At 37.0% G+C, this 17,912-nt stretch overlaps 1 protein-coding gene across 1 annotated transcript; it reads left to right on the top strand.

Moving 5' to 3' along the window:
- The first annotated feature begins 353 nt into the window (after positions 1-353).
- On the top strand, positions 354-17,261 carry ATAD5 (ATPase family AAA domain containing 5). The gene is made up of 23 exons (XM_074160037.1): positions 354-444; positions 1,304-3,093; positions 3,431-3,518; positions 4,088-4,252; positions 4,766-4,907; positions 5,380-5,464; positions 5,942-6,123; positions 6,981-7,138; positions 7,455-7,612; positions 7,843-8,123; positions 8,298-8,394; positions 9,243-9,325; positions 9,424-9,569; positions 9,688-9,838; positions 10,337-10,507; positions 11,150-11,268; positions 12,170-12,263; positions 12,482-12,546; positions 13,462-13,642; positions 14,395-14,585; positions 14,843-15,660; positions 16,830-16,994; positions 17,183-17,261. The coding sequence occupies exons 1-23, from the start codon at positions 379-381 to the stop codon at positions 17,259-17,261; spliced, it is 5,475 nt and encodes a 1,824-aa protein (XP_074016138.1). The 5' UTR covers positions 354-378.
- The last annotated feature ends 651 nt before the right edge of the window (positions 17,262-17,912 follow it).

Here is a 17,912-nt window from a genome sequence, read left to right as displayed (position 1 = left end):
CCCGCGCCCGAGGCCCCGCCCCGTGACGTCACGCGCCCCGCCCCTCGCCGCGCCGCGGCGCGAAAACTCTCCCGGCCGCGGCGAAGCGGGAGGGGCGGGGCGCGGCTCCCCCAGCACGTGACCCGGCCTGCGGGGGGCCCGCGTCACGTGAGGACGGAACGCGGGCTACGGTTGGCAGGGCGGGCGGGTCACGTGGGGCGCGGCGGCGCCGCCTCCTTCCGCGCGGAGGTCCGAATCTCGTCCCGCGCGCGCCTTTCTGCCCCTCGCGCCTGTCAGGCGGCGGCGGCGGCCATCGGGCGGGCGGCCGGGCCGCTCCATGGCCACAGCGGCCGCCTCCCCCCGCGGCTGAGGGCTCCGCTCCCTGCCAGCGCCTGGGGCATGGTGGGCAGGGTCGCCGTGGCCGCGGCGGCCGCCTCCCTCCCCGGGAAAGACGGCGAGGCTCAGGTGGGGAGGCGGCGGCGGGCCGGGACCGCGCTGTGAGGGCGGAGAGGGGGGGCTGAGGGCGGCCCTTTGTCGGGCGGTGTAAGCGGGGAGACCTCGAACGCCGCCCCGGTGCTGTGAGGCCCCTGCCCGGGCCGGGGCCGCGCCCGCAGCCGGCGCTGGGCAGCCCCCGGCCGGGCTGTCATCGAATGGGGGCACCTCGGCGGAGCCCCCGGTGGGTTTGGGAAGGAGCGTTTTCAGTTTCAGGTGGTGTGAGTTCAGAAGAGCTCGGTTTTTAATAAACTAGGCGAGTTGTAATAGGCTTGGTGAGCCGTCTTTTTGGAGTTTTACAAATAGATTTTATGGTTTGAATTATATGAGTTCTCGCGTATTCACTTCCTTTAGGTATTTTGAAAGGTATAGTTTCTTCTTAAGATAAGCTAGGTGTTTCCTTTATGGTAGGATCAAACATCATTAAGTGATGTCGCAATTCACTGCTCTACAAATGCCCCGGTCACCGTCTCAAGGTAACTCATAGATCGTCTGAACCAAAGTAGATGTTCTGAATTCCAGTGTTACAAAATATCTGCAGAGCTGTTCTGAGGACCTTGTTGTCACTTTTAAGTTTGGGCAGTCACAAAACTAGGTAGGATTTTTATTTTTTTAAACTGGCAGAATCTTTATTTCAAGCTTAAATGGCTTTTGAAAAGGTGGAGGTAAAGTTGACGTGCTCACAGTCTCAGCGCATTGACTTGAGTTGTTAATCCTCAGAAAAAGTCCCAGTGTCAGTAGTATATGTTGCAGATATTGTACTGCTTTATATTACCATTGTAAGTCATCTTAAATTTTTAAAAACTAAGGCTAATGTTGAACTTTTTTATAGCCATGCAAGAAACGGCGAGAGGAAGATACTTCTGTAAAGACAATCACAAGGTATTTTTCACCATTAGCAAAACCAGCAGATAAAGTGTTGTCACCACCAAAACCCAACAATATATTGGATTATTTTAAAAAGACATGTGTAACTGAGAAAGCTACGTCACCAGTTGTAGCTGGAGAAGACAGAACACCATTGGATGCTGATGACAAAGACTGTAAGCCACCTTTTAAACCATCTTTAAAGCGGAAGAGGAAAGGGAAGAGATTTAATCTAAATAATAAGCCGAAAGAGATGAAAGAATCTGAGAATGAACATGAAATTGAAATTAGTAGTGATGACAGCAGAGAAACAACAGGACTGAAACAGGACAGTAATGATGTTATTGCTACTTGTACTTTAGTTGACCCAAAATGTGCAAGAGAATTGGCAGAAGATAATGTGCAAGGAGAGAACACCTCAAATGCTGTCCTCTACAGAAAAAATGTAAAGAAAGTTGGTTCTGAAATAAATGGTACAAAAAATAGGATAAGAAAATCAAGGAAGAGGAAGCACAAAGTAAATATGGATTTGTCTGAAAGTTTTTCATCCGAAAACCAGCTGAATGAAAAGTGCGAAAAAGAAATTGAAGATAAGAAAAAGGTGGTATCTCCTACAACAGCAGAGTGTGGTGCTACTATTAGTGATTCCAGTTCTGAAGTTCATGGGGATGAGAAGACTTCACAGGCAAATAATAGTATAATAACGGTGTCATTTGAGGACTTCTTGAAGAGTCAGGGAGAAAATAACGAAGATCATGTTGAAGAAGACGCAAAACCAACAACAGACAATTCTGCTACAGTAAATGAAACAGACAAAAGTGATAGCGTTAGTGACCCAGAAAAGTGTGAGGAATCTCAACAGCTGCCGCTTAGGACAGTAACTGTCCTTGCACAAGTTCATTCCGTTCCCCCCAAATTAGCTCCTTTACATAAGGAGCAAAAAAGCTCTAGGAAAATAGCTTCCATTTTTTTGAGGCAGAAAGGATGTGTCATGGAAAAAGAAAGTAGCCCACCCCTCCTGGACAGTGAACAAACTGAACAGGTTACTCAGAAAAGAAAATCTAATGTAGTTATTGAGGAAGAAGAATTGGAGTTAGCGGTACTAGAGACTGCAGGGTCAGATTCTTTGAAGCCAAAATGTACTGTGGAAGAAAGGCATCAGTTCATGAAGGCGTTTAGACAACCAGCATCAGATGTGATAAAAAGTGGAGTTAAAAAGGCACCTGGAAAACAAAAGCAAGCCATAGGCAAGTCTTCAAAAGAAAAAGAAGGACCTGAAGATGACACTGCTTCAAATAAAGGATTAGAAAGTGAAGTACCAGAAGATTATGTAGACAAATACACACATTCTGGTCCTGAAAACAATAGAACTAAGGCCAAAAGACCTAAAAAGTTTCAGAAAAAAGGAAAGAGAAGAAGGAAGGCTTCAGAAACTAAGGAAACAAACGTCTCAAATACTAGCAATGAAGATCCAGGAGCTAATGTTCTTTCTAAGGAAAACAGCTTAGATGTAAAAATTCCATCGAGTCCAAAAGTCAATGAGTTAAGGAGGAGTTTAAGGCAGAAGAAAATCAAACCATCCAAAAATGTTACACCTAAAAAATCCAGGATTAGAAGTACCTTTTCTGAAGACGAATTAAGTGGCTCTCCTTTTCAGACTTCTACACCCAAAGCAAGCAAGCAATCCTTGAAGAAAAGTAACATGTATAAAGCCGAGGTGATTACTGTGCCCTTGGATGGAAACAGCCCAATAAGGTAAACATTTTAGAGTATGGTCTACCTTCTTGCACTTTGTTTTACCACAAGTATTTTAAGAGTAAGACATAAATTGACTGGAATGCATACCAAAGCTGCGGGAGTACGGATTGTGTTGGATAATAGTACAAAAGAAAGAAAATTGACTCTATAAATGTGCTTGATCTAAAGATATTTTAAAAACCTCAAAACAAACAAACAAACAACATCACCACCAACTGAGGGGTTGCTTCTGTTTGCAGCACTGTATTTTTAAAGGCTTTTGAAACTTAGATGGAGAGTCACATTTCCCTTTATTAAAAAGTAATAATTTCGTAATACTTTTTCCCCTAATTAGAATGAGGTTTACACGTATCAATGCGACTACAAAATCAAATAAAGCTGAAGCAATGAAAAGTGAAGAGCTGACCTCCAAAAATACAAAGGTAATTTATGTAGCACTTCGTGTTTCAGTATTTTATCATTTACTATGTGCATATAATTGTGTTAATACTCACTATTGTGTAATAGTGTAATGTAATACAACATGACATTTCTCGCCCTACGGAAAGAGACTATTACTGTTTGATTTGAGAGAGTTTCTTGTACAGTTATTGTACCTTAGATTTTAAAATATGTTTTATTGGTGTAAATCTACTTTTCATAACGTAACAGAAAAACCCAATAAAATAGTATGCTCACGTTCTGCGTGTTCTCAGGGTGGGACATAGTGTTTGGGTACAGCAGAACAGCTAATGCTTAAGAATGTCACTACCCATATTTCGTTTGTTCTGGGCACAAATCGGAGGATCCCCTTGTAGGGCTCCACTCCCTTTTGAAAATTATTTATATCATCTCGGTTTGCTCCTCCTTTCCATTCTTTCGTTTTCGTTCTGATGCAAACAAAATTTTATAAAAATCATGTGCTTTTATGAGTGTGAAAAATTGTATTATGTGAAATACTTACTGAGCGTATCGCTATTAATTGCTAGGTACTTTTGTACTTTGTTAACAGATAAGCTCTACTTCTAAAAATATGTCCAAAGCAAAACAGTTGATTGAAAAAGCAAAGGCTATACGGCATAACAGATCAAAGGTTAATGAAGACTTACCAACTCCTGTGAGGCGCTCGTCTCGCCAGCGAGCTCTTGCTGAAAAGAAAAAAATACCAGAAAATGAAGTAAGCCTGTATACTTGGGGGGGAGGGAGGAATTAATTTGATGTTTTTGTGATTCATTTAAGAACAACGTTTCTATCTTGCAAACATTTCTTTAAAGAATCAAATAAGGCAGATACCTATGCAATACTGTGGTAAACGTCAAATAGTAAAGTAACTGCCAGGCACAGACTGGAAAGCTCATCCTAATGCAGATCTAGAACACGCAGCAGATGGTCACGCTGTAGAAGTGACTGTTTTTCTTTCCTACAGGGCAGCAAGGTGCCTGTTTCAAATGTGTATGTTTTAGACATTTAAATTTAGGTGAGAGTAATTCTGCCCTTTATTTAGATATTGGAGGTCTTATTCTATATACTATTTCTGTGTAGACAACAGTAATAAAAGTATTATATAATCTTCAAATTATAAGCACTAAGCACTAGAGTGCGGTTTCCTCAGTACCGATCTCTAAATTGTATTGGTAATAAAGGAGGAAAAGTTGTGTTTCCTTTCTTATTTTATTTGCTTTCCCTCTAGGAATCCATAGTCATTTTAGATTCCAGCTTGAGTGATGCCACTCCTCCAGTGCAGAATGTGAAGCAAAAGAAACTTCGGAGCTTAAATGATGTTTTGGGGAAAAAGTCTGGAAACTTGAAGATTGCGAAGAAGAGGTCAAACGGTAATTGGTTTTTACTGAATGTGTTTAATTTTTAATCCAGTTATTGACTATTATTTTATTTTTAAAAGCTGCCTTTGTAGTACGCTCATCTTTTCTTCTGATTTTTTAATATAATATTACAATATATACCTTTTTATGATATGAGTTAATAGTGCAGAGGTTGTTTACATGTGCTGCTTTGATTTTTCTTCATTCAGAGAAAACTATGTTTGAAAAACTGCCAAAAGTATATACCATGTTTTGTTGTCTTCTAACATAAGGATTTTTTAATGTTACAGAAAATAATGTTTATAGTGATGAAATAACAAAATTCATTATAGCTTTATTTCTAGTTATAATACACAGCTTTCCCTTAAGAAAAGGAGATTCCCTAATGTTACTAAATGGAACATAAAGACAGTGAACAGAGAAGCAAGGTTAGAATCCTATATCAGTGCTAATCTAATCATGATTTTTATTTTTCTTTTTAAAGGAAAACTGGGATATCCCTCTTCTTTACTAAGCAGAAATCCTCAAAACTCTGCAGGTGAACCAATTGTGATCTTCGATGAAAGCAGGTCAGTTTACAAGATTGCAGTTGCTCAAGAATCAAAATATATTCCCAGGTTACTTTAACATTTTCTCACTTTACAAATTTAAATACACTTGTTGAAATGTGATATAAACATTCATGGGTTTTGTACTGATCAGTATGTTAATCTGCTTGCAAAATCTTGGGGGTTTTTTGGAGAATTGTTTCCTCAACCCTTGTTGAGCCATTTTTAGATGGTTGAAAATGTAGTTGATGACTGATTAAAAAGAAATCCAAAATTGCATATAAAAATACAAAACCAAAGAGGATTATTTTTTTAAATTAAATTCTCTGATGCAAAATTTGAAATTAGATGTAAACTTACTACTAATTCATTTTAGCAGTTCTCCCAGACTATTTCTAACTCATACGTAGAAGTGAATGTGATTAAATTCTGTTGTAAGTCTACATAGCTGGTAGTTCTAATCATTTTTGGTTTTTTTCATTTCTGTTTCCATTAAAGCCAAGATGCATCTGAAAATTCTCAAGATGATGATCAGTTCAGAGCAAAACGTGAATTCTTGATGAGTGGACTGCCAGAGTTACTGAAAAGACAGATTGCAAAGAAAGCAGCAGCAATGGAAGCGTATTCTCTTGCAAGTTCATGTTTTAAGACTGTTGTCCACGTGCAGCAGAAGGATGACTGTAAGCTTTTGTTCAGCCATTGTGCAAATTTATATAACAATTTCTAGTAAATCTGTGCAGAAAAGGAAAAAAAAAACCTCAAACAGCAGAACTTACTATTATGACTGGAACAACTGGTAATTCCCTCTTGGTTTGTGTCACAGTAAGAAAACAAAGCTTAGAAGCTTCCAATGAGATGTTTTTGAAAACAGTGAGTGAAAGAGTGAAAACACTATTTACAAATTAAACTGATGCTAAAGTAATGTATGCGTTTATGGGTGATGATGCAAAATTCTTAATATCTAGTAAAAAAAAAGGTTAGTGTTTCAAGTTCCAATTTGGAGAATAAAGATCATGATCGGGGCAGAAACCATTTCCTTCTGACAAAAGCAAAATATTTCTCAAAAGAGAAAAGAACAGCCATTTCCTTCCAGTAAGGGAGTGCGCTACAATGTTTTACGCAGGGGCAAACAGAAAAGCAGAAGGTAGAATTATTAGAATTATAATAATTATAAACTCAACAGAGTTTATATTGCAAACCAACCAATAAACAAACAAACTCCTTGGTGAGCATCTGCCCTACAGAGACCGGTGAGGGCACAGGTTGTTACTTGGAGCAGGCAGAGCCCAGAAGCAACTTACTGGAGAAACGTTGTATGCAAAAATGTGCAAATTTGTTCTGCTTGTGGGAGGTGGAATTATTAAAGATAAAAAAGTTGATACAGCGTAAGTTAAATAAGCTAGGCTTTGACATGATAAAGCTGTAGTTATAAGAGTATTTACTCTTATTTTCTGGAGGATACTTTTGTCTGTGACTGTACCTGTTTTGTTAACAAAAGTTTCCTCTTGTTTTGTTTTTGGTGGGGCTTCTTTTGTAGGTTATCCAATGTGGAAACTGAAATCGCCATCGTGTCCTCTACTAACGAAGCTAAGGAAACTGAATACCAAAGTCACTGATGTCGCAAAAATCACTCTCTCACTTGGGGAATTTTCTACCATGAATTCAAAACTAACTGGAAACTGTTCTGCACCTGTGGTTAGTACTTTAAAATGAGGGCTTGTGTTACAAGGAAAATGAAAAGAAAATTGAAATTTTTCTGTTACTTCTTAGGACTTCTGTTGTTTTAAAAAATCCTGGAGTTTGAATCTGTGTCAGTCCTGGATTATTTTTTTTTCTTTAGTGTGATTTGCTCATTCTGCATCATTACATTAGCCAATTCTCAAGGCTTTCTGTTAATCTCCAGGTTTAACAAGACAGCTACCCGTTTAAATGATGCAAAACTGTCATTGCTATATTCTGTGTAATATTTTCAAGTAATAATTTTATGGGGTTTTTTGTGTATGTATTACAGCTTTCTGGCCACCGACCAGTTTTTCCTGATACATTCAGGAAAGATTTACTAGATGAAATCATGTCTTCTAATGCTCAATTTCCTGTAAGAAAATACTTCTACAAGTTTCTGAAAAAGCAAACTGAACGTTCGGGTTCTGAAAACGGTATACAAGGTTAGTAATCTATGGTGGGAAACATAAACACACACTCACACTCTGGCATAAAAAGACAACTTGGAATTTCCAGAAGTGTTTCAGTGAAGTAATGCTATTGTTGGAAATAAATTGGTCCATTGCATTTTTGGTAATTTTGACCAAATTCTTCAAATACAGCTTAAACAAACAGTGGTTGCAATGGATGTAGCTTGAAATTTTAAAAGGATGTAATTTTTTTTTTTTCTTAGAAAGCAGAAATGGCACTGCAAATTCTGAGGTAAATCAGAAACATTCTGACAACTGGAAGGAAACTAAGAGGAAAAGGAAAGAAACAGAAGACCACAAATCAAAAAGAAGAAAACAAATTGAAGGTACAGAGACTGAAATAAAATCCAGGAACCTTATTTCTCCTGTATCTGGAGAAAACCAAGCAGAGACAGGACAAGCAACGCATCTGGGAAAAAACAAGACCCAGAAACTGGATGTTACAACAGAAGACACTGAATATTTATCAGAGCCAAATGCACTTTCAGGTAACTGCATTTCCTGTCTGATTTTAATTCTCTATGCACTGGGGGAATGTATGTATGATGTATGTCAGCTTTCCCCTGTGATGCAAAATCATATCTAGTCTTAATGTTCTACTAGACTTGATCAACTCTTTTGCATGAAAACTATTTAAAAATGGATAATATTCTTTTCTGTAGGCGTTGAAAAGGAAGACATGCTCTGGACAGAAAAATATCAGCCTCAAGATTCCAGTGAACTTGTAGGGAACAAGAAAGAAATTGAAAGGCTGCACAGGTCAGAAGTGGGAGCGTGGATCCACTCTTAAAATAACTCAAAACATCATGTTACTTGATTATGCTCAAACAAGCAAAGTAAATTAATTTACACTGTGTTTGAATAACACAGAGTGTATGTTTGCAACCTTTGCTTGGGTTTACTTCCAAAATATTGCAGAAACAAATTGTCGGTTGGTGTAAATGATCTTTAGGTGATAGTTTCTTTTTCCGTAATACCACAGTAGCTTGTATGGTACAAACCAAAAACATACCTGAAATGCTACATTAGGCTGTGGGATAGAGTGAAATAATTAAGTAACTAATGCCCTTACAACTTCAGTAAAAGCTTTTTGTTGGGTTATTTAAGCTTACACACCATGAATGAGAGAGAGCAACTTAACAGTACTTGTCTGTACTTCCCTACAAGTGTGTCTGATGCTGATCCTGATGCACTGCCTCTGCTTTTGACAATAATAAGGCGCTCAAGTCCATCTAATATATTGTGCTTTCGGTTAAATTTTCTATATGGGTTTAAGTTACATAGAATTTAAAGATCCATCTGACAAAAAATAATAAACTATGAATGATAAAGCATTTCCCGTAGTTCATGAAGTAGTTTGCCAAGTGACTTGGTTTTATACTGATCAACTAATAGAATGGAGAATGAAGAAGGAATCCTTTTTTACAAAAGAATCAAACAAACCATGAGCAATTTATTAATGTTTTTAATCTGAAAGGACTTGATAAGTTTCCGGGAGGGATAACAAGTGGCTGATATCCCCTAGTATTATGTTCTATTCCATCTGAATTTGGTTCAGTTTCTTCAGAAGTAACTTTTATTTTTTGTTCTGTTCCTTACTTTTATAGTTGGTTAAAAGAATGGAAAAAAAGAGCTGATTTGGAAGAGAAAAGAAATCAAAAAGTGGAAAAGGAGGAGAAAGAGCATGAAGGTGCTGACAGAATTAAAAATAATATACATAGCTTCTCATCATTAAACTTGGCATAAAAATTACATGAATCCTTTCTTTTCTTTTACATAATTCTACAGATTCTTTGGACAGTTTTGATTTTAAAGATAATAAATCTGATCTTGAGGAAGAGACTAGCCTTTGCAACACAGTTCTGATAACAGGCCCACCAGGAGTGGGGAAAACTGCTGCAGTATATGCTTGTGCTCAGGAGCTGGGTTTTAAGGTTTGTGGAGTCCTTTCCTCCTCAGTGCCATTTTTATTCTTTGTAACTAGAGATATGAAAGCATTTGTAATACAAGATGTCTAAATTTTTTTTTAATGCAACTTAAATACCATTGCAGATATTTGAAGTCAATGCCTCTTGCCAGCGTAGTGGTAGACAAATATTATCTCAACTAAAGGAAGCTACTCAGTCTCATCAAGTGGACAAAAAAGGTGTTAATGCACACAAGCCTTGCTTTTTTAACAGTTGTAGCAGTGCCAAGTCTCCAAGTAAGCTTCATGGTTATATCTGGCGTTTTTGTTTGGTTTGGGGTCTCTTTGGGTGAGGTTTTTTTGTTTGGTGGTGGTGGGGTTTTGTTTGGTTGGTTTGGGGTTTTTTCTAGGAACTGAGTTAGCAAAGCAATTTTTAGACATCAGTTCTTAAACTGAAATTTGCTATCTTTTTTTAATCTGGCCTTAATCATAAGAAATGTTCTGTTGGTTAACACAACTACATACCAAATTAAATAATGATTTTATCAAAATGACAGACTATTGATTATCTGAAGTTATTTCTGTAGTGGTGGAGTAAGTGCTATGGCAATTGAATAGAAATTTGAACAGAACCCATTCCCTATAACAGGAGAAAAGTAAAATAAGCAGAAATCAGCAGAATAAGCCTATGTCCTGTATTAGATAGAAAACTGGGGTTTGCTCTAAATTTGTCTGATAAATGTCAGTTTGAGATTAAATTTAAGCTGGAAATGTAATGTAAAACCTATATTGCAGAAAAAATGTATTCTCCGAAGAAAGTTATTTCACCAAGAAAACCTCCATTGTCACCAAAAGGAGCAGGATTAAAACGAGGCTTACCCCCTAAAACACTTGCAAACTATTTCAAAATTTCTTCCAAACGTAAAAGTAATGATGGAGCAGTAACATTTCAAGAAAAAAATAAAGGTAGGTATCGCTATTTAATAATTATTTCCCTTTGGAGATGGAAATGCTGTGCTGTGCTACTGTTTATGTGGAGCTGTGGAGAAAAGAGTAGAGCATGCTTACTACACTCTAACTGCTGGCAAAAATTACTTTATGTACTTTATACACTGAAATACATAGGAGTGGTCATTGTGCTAGGTGGTGTGCATATATATATCAAAATTACTGTGACAGAATTAAGAGGTCCTGTAAAGCCAATAAATGTTTGAGGACTGCATGAGCAAAGTGCTGGGTTGAATGGGGGTGATCGAGTCTAGTCCTTGTCTTTTCAAGCAATCATATTGCATTGTCTTGAAGAATTTGCATCAACTCCGTGCCCCAGAGATATCACAGGTCACAAACAGGTTAAGTGCAGAATTAGTTTTACAAACAGCCAGCCCTTCACCAAACACAGTTGAATTCCCAGCAAATGTGTTGCATTTATTTTTTTTTTAAACAAGAGACATCAGAAAAGGATGTGGGTTAGATTTCTAAGGTTTTGTGTCAGTGTAGATTTTCTTAAGCAGTTTATACATGAGGTGTTTTTGAAACCAGTGTCTAGAATGCATATTAAATGGTTTCAGTCCTACTTTACATCCTGCTCAATTCTTCACCCATCTGCAGGAAGTACTCAGAACTCATGTGAAGAAAAGAAAGATGCTCAAGTTAAGTCAATAAACAAAGAAGTAGAAGAAGGAGAACCGAACAGAAAAAGTGCAACATCACTCATTCTTTTTGAAGAGGTAAAATTCACCTGAAATATATTGATGTGAGCAATGCGTCCTTTCATCATGTTTAAAGAATTTAACTTTTTTTTTACCCTTCTTCCTTGAGACTTCTAGTTAGACTCAAGTGTGAGGATTATAAACTTCTTAAATTAATCAAATGTTTAATGATTTCATCGTCATGAGTATTTTTTTTTTAACCACAGATCATTATTTTACAAAGTTATTTTAAAAGATAAAGACACTGTCACCTGTCAGCAGTTGTTTGCTGTTGGAACAGTGTTCAGGATTCTGCTAATTCAGTTCCTTTTGATTATGACAAAAGCGATGGTTTATAATTTATGCTACTTACATGCACTGAGACACTTTCCTGGGGTGTTAATGGTGACTTCTAATTACAATAGCTAAGCCCACATGAAATTCTTCTTTTCTTTATCCTCTTGGCCAAGAATGTCTTTTCAGTCTTAAACTAAGAATACAAAATTGCAGCCAAGAATGTAATTTTGAGTAAATAAAGCAATGTTGCCAACTGTGGATTGATTCTACAGATCACTGGTACAGTTCTATTAAAAAGGAAAAAAAAGCAAACACTTCAAAAGGCACCTGGACGTGGTCCTGGGCAACCTGCTCTGGGTGACCTAGTCTGAGCAGGGGGGTTGGAACACATTGACTTCCAGAGGTCCCTTCCAGCCTCAACCAGCCTGTGACTTTGTAAGCTTCAGCACAGAAGCTGTGACCGAAGTGTTGTGTGCCAACAAGTGACCCTTACCTGAAGCAGGTGTACTGTCACTGCCCACACATGGTCAAAAAACCTATATTTATGTTAAGTTTTACCCGGTCGTGAGCACTATAACTCCATTCATAGCTTGTAGCTATTGTTAAAGCTGTTGGTATCTTGCACTTCATTTGTTTTCTATAGGTAGATATAATTTTTGATGAAGATGCAGGATTTCTAAGTGCAATAAAGACATTCATGGCAACTGCAAAGAGACCTGTAATTCTTACTACCAATGGTGAGTAGTGTTTGTTACAGTAATTAGGCTTTAAAGAAAATTAGGCTCTTAATAAGATGGTTTAAATGGTGATGGTTGAATACAGCTCCTAAATGTAAAATGAAATGAGTGGAGACTATAGAGCAAGTATTTCAGTATTTGAATAAAGATAATGGGTAAAGAAAAGAATTAGTTTTGAACATAATGTTGTGACTCTTCACTGATATCTCTTTATACAGACCCAACATTCAGCTTAATGTTTGATGGCTATTTTGAAGAGATCAACTTCAGAACCCCTTCCTTGGTAAGTCTGTTTGGAAATGCAGATACATCCTAAGCAAGTAATTGTCGGTTAACTTAAATTTGAAATTTAAATGTTGGTGTAAGTTTATATTTATCTGATGTAATATATCTGTTCTATCAGAAGACTATTTTTTGGGGGTTTATGGAAGGATATATAGGATGTATTTATCTGGACACGTAGAATTTTTGTTACTAACATGGAAGACTTATTTTGTTAACTATTTAGTATTTCAGATAATTTCAATAAGAACATCGCTTAATTTAATTTTTAGGATGTAGTAAATAATTTCATAGATGATATATCTAATGGTTCTGTTCTGAAGGCTGACTGTGCCAGTATTGGTTCATTCATTAAAAAATATAGGAACTAGTCTAGAACTATTATGGGTTATTCCTTTAATGTAAATGCTAGTACTTTGTATAGCAAATAAGGGTGTTTTTCAGCTATGTATTATATGGAAAATCTAAATAAATGAGAATCAGAAGGAACTAACTTCTGAAAAGGGGAATTTTTTTTAATGTGAAATTGAAAATCTTTTGGGCTACCAGACAATTGCAGTGTTAAAAGAAAGAAAGAAAGCAAAACCTTTAAAGTGAATATAGTTCACTAAAACCTCTTCACTGGTGATGAGAAGCAAAGCGTGTGCGGTTTCAGGAACATAAGCAGAATGTGTGTTTTCTTTGTTTTTAATGAGTTGATCTTATAAATTAAACTTAATTCTTTTATGTGGACTGTTTAGATTTGGTATTCTGCTTTTCTATAGAGGTTTTAATGTAACTGTAATCTAATAAACTAATCTGTATTAAAAGGAACAATGTATTGCAAGCATAAATAGAATAATTTGCTTCTGTGTGGCTTATTGCAGTCTGATTGGTAAGAGTTGTTTTTGGTGGTCTTTGTCTACGTTTTGTTTAGATAAATGCTGCCAGCTATCTTCAGGTGCTGTGTCTGGCTGAGAACCTACGAACAGATGTAAAAGATTTAGCCGCTCTGTTAACCGCAAATAACTGTGATATCAGACAAAGTGTTCTCTACTTACAATTTTGGGTTAGAAGTGGAGGTGGATGCTTGAAAGACAAATGTTTGGCACATCATGGTAGGTTGATTTAATTTAATTTAAAAAATAATTCTCCATCTTAACATGAATTTGATTAAATCAAACCATTCTTAGACATGTATGAATAGATAGTAACTTTCTGTAAGACTCCTAAGGTTTGGGGTGGGGTGTTTTTGTCTACTTCAAAGCTTTGCCTATATGCATAAGGAACTAAAAGTTTGATATTTTTTTTTTCACCTGTTTATTATCCATCATTATGGTAATTAATTCTCCCTTTTCCTCTTCTGAGTGGCAAAATTGGGCAAAGCAGGGAGCCAGTAGTAGTTTCCTTTCAACCCAGAGTTTGCAGTTCTTTACCCATTTAGTTGGGTTGTAGGTAATTCACCTAGAAGAAGCAGAACTGAAAAAAGGAGGAAAATGGGCCAGCTGGCAAGCAGGCAGCAAGGGCATGAACTTGGTCCCAAAGGATAGAGGAGGAGTATTCTCAGCAAGTGGGGGTGGATGAGATGGCGTGTGAGCGAGTGACAGAGAGACTAGTGGGGCATAACAGGAAAAAGAGACTAGTTCAAATGGTTACTGGTAAAGAAGGGAGAGTGGGCAGATTGGTAACACTTAAAGAAATGAAATGGGGATGAGCATGACAAATTTCAGTTACTATATTAATTCAGAACTGCAGCAAGAGGCAACAGTTATGGTATCCTTTATAAAAGGAATTGAGGTAAAGAGAGGAAAAAATCAATTTCATGATCAATTTGTTTCTTTTCGAGTAAAGCATGTTATCTTTTGTGCAGGAGGAGATGAGACAAATAAAGCAGATGACGTAATTCACTCTGAAAAGACCACTGATTCCAAGATTGATTTTTCTCAAGCTGATGCACATCGTCTTCAGGAGTTTCCAAAATGTGATACAGGCTGTGTAGAGACATTGCTTGGCCTTAAGAATATCCTGTTGCCTTCAGAAGATTTGTTTACATTTCTTAAGGTACTTTTGAAGTTGACTGGCTAATACTTGGAATGATTGCCAGATAATTGAGTCGTCTTAGAAGCAAATCTCTTTGAAAAGGTTTGTTGTAGAAATTAGGGGATTCTGTCGCTACTAAGCAAAATCTGAACTGGGACACTCCTACAAGCCTCATAAATACAAAGCTGGGAATATGAGATTTTCTGTAATAACATTTTTACTTTTAAAAAAAAGTCTTTTAATGTATTGATAAATCTTTCACAATTATTATTTTGCAGCACAAAATCACAACCATGGAGAAATGGAATAAATTGATTCAGCTTCTCACAGAATTCCAGATGAAGAAAGTGGATTTTATATATAGCAATCTTGAACTTATTCTTCCATTACCAGTGCAAGTTCTTTCAAACCAGTCTGAAACCTCTAACTCTATACATGAAAGGACTACCACAGTTTCTTCGAAAAACAGATCTACTAACAATTATTGCTCTGGAAAAAAGTCTAAAAAGACAAAGAACCAGAAAAGGCTTAATATATTGGATGACAGTGACTTATTTGATACTGGACTGAACTATTCAGCTGAATTCATAACTTTGCCATCGGATAGTCCTACCTCGTGTGCTGATGTGAATAAAGAAGAACAAAAATTGTTGATGAATAAAGAAGAAAAAGAAATTAAAACTAAAACCTCAGCAAATAAGAAAAATTCTGCTCTTGTTTTTCAGTGTCTGATTTCACTGACTGAATTTGTGGAGAACATGTCTTTCTTGGATTGCTGTGTAAACACTAACACCAAGGAACCACTGGAGTTTTCTAAAGAGGAAGGTTTTAATTGGACAAATGGCAAAATCAAAAATGGCCTTTGTGATGAATTCAGTGTAGAAAATACTGATTGGTGGAGTTCCCAGAGCTGTAGTGAAATAAAGGCAGCTATTGAAGCCCTCAGTTTTAACAAATGTTCCGTTAGTATTTCACAAAACTTGGAATCCTCTTCAAGTGCCAGTAGAACACCTGAAAGTGATCAACTGGAGGGACTGACTTTGCATATTTCAAACACAAGAAATTGTGTATCCTTCAGTCAATCGGCTGATTCAAGGTAAGACTTTGCAGTTTATGTCTGGAATATAATCTGTTTGTTAAGAAAAGCATTTCAGAGAGTGTAGGACTTCTTCAGATACTATATATACACATTCGTACCGACGTGAACATTGTCAGTATGTCTCAAAACACTGGAATATGTTGTTCACTTGCTTGTATAAGCCTAAATTAACTGCTTGGCAATCTCTGCAAAAAGTGACTTTTCTTGTTTGAATTGCTTGACTATAACATTGTTCAAGAATGGTAGCCTTAATCTCGTTTATTTACTTTAAAAACAAACAGACAAACACCACCACCACCCCAAAAGAATACTAAAAACCTAAAGGAATAGCTTTTTCAAGACAGACAGATGGACTGAAATGGATTCTGCAAGTACTAGACGTGCATATTTTTCATCCAGTGCCTGGTCATATTGAGCCCGTATTAAATGCAGAGGTGTTGCTTGATGAAGACCTAACAAAATTCAGAGCAACTTTATTGCAATTTTTTTGGTAGTAACTTACGCTAATGAAGAATAACCTTTAATATATTACAAAAGAGCAAAGAATGCATTGCTGCTAGCAAGCGTGCATATGAAAGATTGTTTTTATGTTAAAAAAAGTTGTCATATCTGAAGTGGGCATAATAGGTGAATAAAACCTAATGAAGTGTCTGAATAGGAAAATAGTTTAGACTCTTGTTTCCGTGAGTCAGTACCCAGAGGAGCAATGTCAAAATGGATCTATCTAACCTGTGACCAAGTTTGGCCAATATATATCATGAGTTATACATTGGATTTGATATTGGCATTCTGGCAGAAGTGTCACATGACACTTTTTTTATTTTTGAAGACCAGAGATGCTTTTGGTTACACTGTCTGGCGGATGTACTAAACCTCACGTACATAATTAGATTGTGAAGACCTCCCCAGATTAGACTCCATAATTAAGATGAGAGCATTGGCCAAAGAAACTGCTGTCCCTCTTGCTCCTGTCTGAGTGCACTTCTGTGGTGCTGCGTAAGCAACATGCAATCAGAAGCTGCAGGAGTCTAATCCATTGGGATACAGTTTTGGAAATCAGTATGTTTAACAGTGTTTTTAAACCAGTGGATTTGACCTTAAAGGAACAAAATAAGGGCTGCACGTTCTTGAACAAGAAACAGTAAAGCTTTCATTCTCCATTTTAGCATTCACAAAAAAGCACAGAAGAGGCTGGCAGTCATCAGAACTGTATTTTCCAGAAGTCCTTTAAACCTGGGTAATAAGCAAGCCAGCATACTTGAATACCTCCCCACTCTTCGCAGTATCTGTAGGTCTCAGAAGCTTAAAGAGCAAGGGAAGACTAAAAGAAGGTAAGTCTTGGTTTTCTTAAATCTCGCTATATTTCAATATACTAGGTAGTTAAGAATTTTAATAAAATATTTTGTCAAATAATTCTGGACAAGAAAGGTGAACGCTTGCCTCTCTAAACAATAGAAGTGTTGCCTTGTATTCAGAAATAACTTTGTCCCTTGCGTCCCTTTTACTTTTCTTTTTATAGGTTCTTGCATTATCTTGAAGGGATTCATCTCGAAATACCCGTGCAAATAATGAACAGTATGTCTTTGGATTTCCCTTAAAATTGCTAACACCAGAAATACTTTGTGCCTAATGGTGCTCTTCTCACCATAGTTTGATTTTTGTATTTTTTTTTACCATGTTATTTTATTGTATATTCAGAGCCATTTGTATATTAAATTTCTATAAGTATTTAAAATAATGTATATATCTATTGTCATGATACTGCTCTCCACAACTGAAATGTGGGTTGGTTTGGTGCTTGTCCACTAAGTGCATTTATAGTATTAAATGCACAAACTAATCAATGGGGACTACTTCATCCTGTCTTTCTCTGTAGTTTGTGTATCACATACCAAGAAGTAGTTTTGTAACAAGCAACTGTCACAACTTGAACAGCAAAGTTGCTTTTTTTTTTTTGAGGAGACTGTTTTATTAAAATAAGATTGTTTCTTTCTGAATTTGCAGTAAAGTATTAAATAACCAGGGATGGGAGGGGGCACAGAGAGGATGCAACAAGTCTTCTAAAATATAAACGACTAAAAACTAACTCCTCACAATAACGACTGGATAACGAAGTCTTTACAAAGCACTATGTCTCAATGTACATATATTTGTTTATATTGGTTTAATTTCATTATTTACAGCTGTCAGATCTGCATGTTAGTCTCCTAAAAAAGGTAGAGAAATTATTACTGTAGCTCAAGTTAGAC

Source organism: Numenius arquata, chromosome 17, assembly GCF_964106895.1.
Source record: "Numenius arquata chromosome 17, bNumArq3.hap1.1, whole genome shotgun sequence".
Classification (NCBI taxonomy): domain Eukaryota; kingdom Metazoa; phylum Chordata; class Aves; order Charadriiformes; family Scolopacidae; genus Numenius; species Numenius arquata.
Note: the sequence above shows the minus strand (reverse complement) of the source record. Positions and strands in the feature narration are given on the sequence as shown.